The sequence below is a fragment of the Fistularia commersonii genome, chromosome 13 (assembly GCF_037954325.1).
Source record: "Fistularia commersonii isolate RoL2024-O1a breed Wild chromosome 13, RoL_Fcom_v1.0, whole genome shotgun sequence".
NCBI lineage: Eukaryota > Metazoa > Chordata > Actinopteri > Syngnathiformes > Fistulariidae > Fistularia > Fistularia commersonii.
Window position 1 is genome coordinate 16819371 of NC_141296.1, and position 4897 is coordinate 16824267.

The window sequence follows — 4897 nt, forward strand, 5'->3', positions numbered from 1 at the left end:
CACTTGTTTTAACAAACACAAATACAAAATTAAAGATAAACCACAAAATAATGGACTGCATGTATATAACATACAAAAGGATCCCATGCCTACTCAGTAGGTAACTTCAACATTCCGGCTCTTGAAGATGTGGATATTTACACTTAGGTTTTTACAAAAATAGACTTTAAAATTGTTCTCCTTTTTTTTTTTTTTTTTTTTTGTTTGTTTGTTTGTTTGTTTTGTTTTTTTTTTGCTTACATTCTAACCAAACGAAGCGGCGCCTTCATATCTCGACCCCCCCCCCCCCTCCCCCCCTCCAGGTACAACTTACATTCTGTAACAAAAATATTCCCTCAACCCTTAAGGCGAGATGCAGTGCATCCTCTCTCTCTCCCTCTTCCTCTCTGTCGAGCGCGGCCGAGTCACGACGTCAGCGAGGCTTCACAAAAAAAGGCACCAAAAAAACAGGAGCGTTTATCTTGTTTTGAGTTTTTTTTTTTTTTTTTACTTTTTTTTTTACTTTTCTCAATTTTTCCATATAACGGAGCGATATGTCACATGTGAGAAAGAGAGAAAGAGAGAGTACCAGTGGATGATATTTACAAACAGAACTCAACACCACTCTTGCTCATGCTTTGAATACTTAAGTGCTTTTTTTTCTTCTCCAACAATGTCAAAAAAACATATCACAGCATCATCACTACATAATAGAGAAAGTATGTAGAAAATATGGCCCTGCTCACTTCAAATAATACAATGCGAATCATTTTTTTTTTCACATCGATGGTACCAAAGGATGATGAAAACGAAACATGGCACATGTACAATATACATATATTGGTAGCTTATGTATATCACCCAATGTCTTTTGAACCGTCTTCTTGCCTGCAAGGATGAACGCGTCTGAGCTCGGGAACTGCCGGCAATCTTCTCCCTATCTGTGTCTCGGGCTGGTGTACCCAAGAGCCGAGACCCGTCACTGCGGGGTTCCTCCCCGCTCGGTCCTTTATGCATTTGAAGTGCTGCGTGTGTTTTTTTTTACGGAGACGGAATGAAAAAAAAAAAAAAAAAAAAAAAAAAATCCCCCTTTTCATCGTCTATCGTCTTTGCCGAGCGCTTGACGCGTGTCGTTTTTTGTTTTGTTTTTTTTTTTTGTCTCGCTCTCTCCCGTAGGTAAATCTGGAGATTCTGCAGCGGGAGCAGTCAGAAAAGTGCTGTTTGGAGGGGAGGGAAAAAAACACGACGAGTCTTTCGAAGCCGATTTAGTTCCCCTAAAGGAAGGAGGAGAGGCGCGGTTTCGGTCTTCCCTCTTTAGCAGATCTCGATCGTCCTCGGGGAGACGGTGGACTGCATGTCCGGCAACGGGGTGGGGATCGGCGAGCTGTAGATGTTGGAGGCGACCGACGAGGGGAAGGAGGAGGCTATCTGGGACTGAAAGGTGCTGGACATTGACGCCGACGGGTAGGTGGTGGCCACCGACGGCGACGGGTAGGAAGTGTGAAGGGGCGAGGAGTAGCAGGAGGTGACGGGAGAGGGATAAGAAGACACCGGAGAAGGGTACGAGGTGATGGGAGACGGGTAGCTCGAGGCGGGCGAGGCCGACGACGCCGGCGCGGCGGAAACCGCCACGGCTCCGGCCTTCTCCGACTTCTTGTCCTTCTGCCTCAGGTGGATCTTGGTGTGCCTCTTCCTTTCGTCGCTGCGGGCGAACTTGCGGCCGCAGATCTCGCAGGCGAAGGGCTTCTCGCCCGTGTGGGTGCGGATGTGCGTCGTCAGGTGGTCGCTACGGCTGAAGTTGCGCATGCAGATGCGACACTGGAAGGGCTTCTGGCCGGTGTGGATGCGGATGTGACGGGTCAGTTCGTCGGAGCGCGAGAACCGGCGGTCGCACGTCTCCACGGGGCAGGCGTACGGCCTCTCGTGCGGCGGGGTCTTGCTCGGCCGGGTCGGGTACTTGCGCATGCGGCTGGGCTTGATCAGCTGAGACTGGTAGACGCTTTTTAAGTCCTGGGAGCCCGTCTGCGTGGCGAAGGCCTTGATGGTGGACAAAGGGGTGAGGGACGGTTGGCTGGACTGGCTCTGGAAGGGCTTTTGGTCGGGGGGCACCAGGCTGATCTCTCCCTGCTGCTGAGGGAAGAGGTAGTCGGGGATCATGGGCACGGGGAAGCTGCCGCCGCAGGTTTTGCCGTTGGGGTAGGCGGGCGGAGGGTACTGCGCCGCCCCCGAGGAGCCGGGGAAAGCCTGGCCCTGTTCCGGGAAGATGTCGGAGCCGGAGCCGGAGTAGGTCGGCGCGGCCGAGTAGATGGGGTTGGGCTCGCCGTGGTGGATCGAGGAGCTCTGAGACGAGGAGGAGGTCGACGACGAGGAGCTCTGAGACGACGAGGAGGACGGCACGGACGAGGAGGACGACGACGAGGCGGTCTGCGAGGCCGCCGAGGAAGAGCCGGAGCCGGAAGGAATGTTGCCCATGAGACCGGTGAACAGGCCCAGGATTGGCTCCGCCCAGAGGCTGTTGCTGCAGGTGGTGGCCGGTTCCAGAGTGAATCGGCCGGTGTAGGAAAGCGGGGGCAACCTCTGGGCGGGGTAGGTCTGCTCCGCCGCCGACTTCTCACAGTTGAAGGGGATATCGGGTAACGTGTCTGACGGGAGAAGACAGGAGGGTCAGGGATTTCAACTTTCGGTCGGGAGGGTCCCGTAGCGCGCATCCCCTCCCTGCTCTGGAACAGTGAGGTGGCAATATTGACAACCCTTTCCCCAGAAACACCCTCCGTCTTTGGGACGATCTCTTCCAAAACAAAGGGTCAGCCAGCATCTTCCCCGCTCTGAGTTACAACTTTCCCGTGTAACGACTGCTAAATCCTTCCTTCAATCTCTCTGCCTCCCTGCTTTGCACTGACACGCGCGCGCGCACACACACACACACACACACACACACACACACACACACACACACACACACACACACACACACACACACACATACTCCAAGCCCATCACGCCAGAGGCAATTGATTACTGAAACTGCAGTTCAGCTGGTTTTAGGAATGCAATTTGAATTCGGCTGTAGGGTTGTCAAGAAGCCTGTCAGAGCCGAGCGGCAATCTGTGCTACGGGTGAAGTGACACGTTTATTTCCCCGATTCATTCGTTATTTTTCCCTAAGCAGCAAAGAGCCGGGCTGACCGTGTGAACGCACCAGGTACCATTTTTGGATGGAGATCCCAGACGCCAAAGGCGAGGAGCGACCACCCGGCCACCGTTCAAAGTTAAACGATAATAAGCACGATCGTGCGAAAAAGTTCACTTATTTCTGCTCCTGGCATGCTTATTTCGACTCTCTCCCAGCGAACGTGCATGTACGTGCGTGGCACAGAGAAATGTAGAAGTTGCAATCAAGCGCGCGTCCACGTCTCACCTCCAGCCAGGTGGTCGTACTGCTCCCCGGGCTCCCCGGAGCCGAAGCCGGCGCCTTCGGGCGCGGAGGCCGTGAGGAAGGGGGTCCCCGCGGAGTTGAGCATCATCACCTCCTCCAGCTTGGGGTAGTTATCCATGGGGGAGTGAGGGAAGCTGAGAGGCTCGGAGATCTGCAGGGCCGGGAGGATCATCTCGGTCTTGGCCGCTGCCATCCTCTGCTGGCGGCGCAGGGCTGGAGCTCCGCGGGGGCGGCGGGCTGAGCGGCGGCGGCGGCGGCGGCGGCGGCGGGGAGGCTGGCGGAGCCTCGCGGGCGGCGGGAGTCAGGTCGCCCGGCGTGCGGAGGGGGGCGAAGCGCAGCTCGCCGCTGCAGACTGCCTGCCTTCTGCCGCGCTCCGTGGGTGCCGTGGGTGCTCCACTCGGGTCCCGTCGTCCCCGTCTTTCAGCGAAACGATCCTCTTGTCTGTTTTTTTCTTTTTTTTTTTTTTTAGAAAAAAACAAAAGACTCCTTCACATTCATTCCCTTAGAATGAATCAACAGATTGATCTTGATTTTTTTTTTTTTTTTCCTCTTTCTTTGTTTTTTTCTGCAATTATTAAAATGACTTTTTCCCCCCCCCTCCCAATCGGGTTCTGACCCTCTTGGATGGATATTGTTTTTCAAATGACTTGAATGCTTTGGGTGGGATGTGTCTCGGTCAGTGGGTGCTGTCTGTCTCTCTGTGGGCTCTCGGGGCTCTCTCTGAGCCGAAAGGTTTCCCGCTCGTTATATACCCTCTTGTCGTGACGTAGATGTCCATATATGGAGCGGAGGAAGCCCATATTTAGGCACTGCGGTGGAGGACACATGACGCCGGCCCGGGGGAGAAGCGAGGAACGGAGACTTTATATTAAGCTCCGGCTGTAAATCGCGCAGACAACGCGGCTCTTCCCGAATCGATGCGTCTCCGCGTATTTCTCTCGCTCTCTCCCGCTCGCCCCGGTAGATTTGACGATTTTTTTTTTATTTTTTTATTTGGATTTCCCATCTGTGCAGCAGCCCGCGCCGCCGGAAAGACCCGGCTCCGCCGTGCCTTATAAGGTCGTGACTACATAAGGAGCGATTCCGGTGGGGCTCCGTTTCCATGCCCTTATTTGGGACTTCCGGAGGCGCTGCTTTGGCAGAGAGAAGCGGCTGGAGTGCAAATCATGACCGGGACTGACAGTAACTAATGTCGGCCAGACGGCGCGCGGAGCTGGGAGGGGAGAGTTTATGCAAAAAAAAAAAAAAAAAGATAAATAAAAAGATAAAAACACGAGGTCTTGCTCAGAATCAAAGTGTGTCAGGATGAAGGAGGCAGATTCGAGCACTGATTGACAAAGTTTAATATGGCTGCATGTTTCCACCCTGACACGCGGTGGTAAGTTCACGCAGGTGACCTCCACATCACTGTCCCGGATGCAGGAGAGTTGCCTCCTCAGCTCATCATGGGTGTGTGTGTGTGTGTGTGTGTGTGTGTGTGTGT

General features: G+C 53.7%; 1 protein-coding gene across 1 annotated transcript; it reads right to left on the bottom strand.

The window, feature by feature from the left end:
• Window positions 1-471: 471 nt before the first annotated feature.
• egr1 (early growth response 1) lies at window positions 472-4136 on the bottom strand. Its single transcript, XM_086158434.1, has 2 exons — window positions 3397-4136; window positions 472-2621 (listed from the first exon to the last, which is right to left on the bottom strand). Exons 1-2 carry the CDS (start codon window positions 3605-3607, stop codon window positions 1294-1296), a joined length of 1539 nt encoding a protein of 512 aa, XP_086014560.1. The 5' UTR covers window positions 3608-4136; the 3' UTR covers window positions 472-1293.
• Between the last annotated feature and the right edge of the window lie 761 nt (window positions 4137-4897).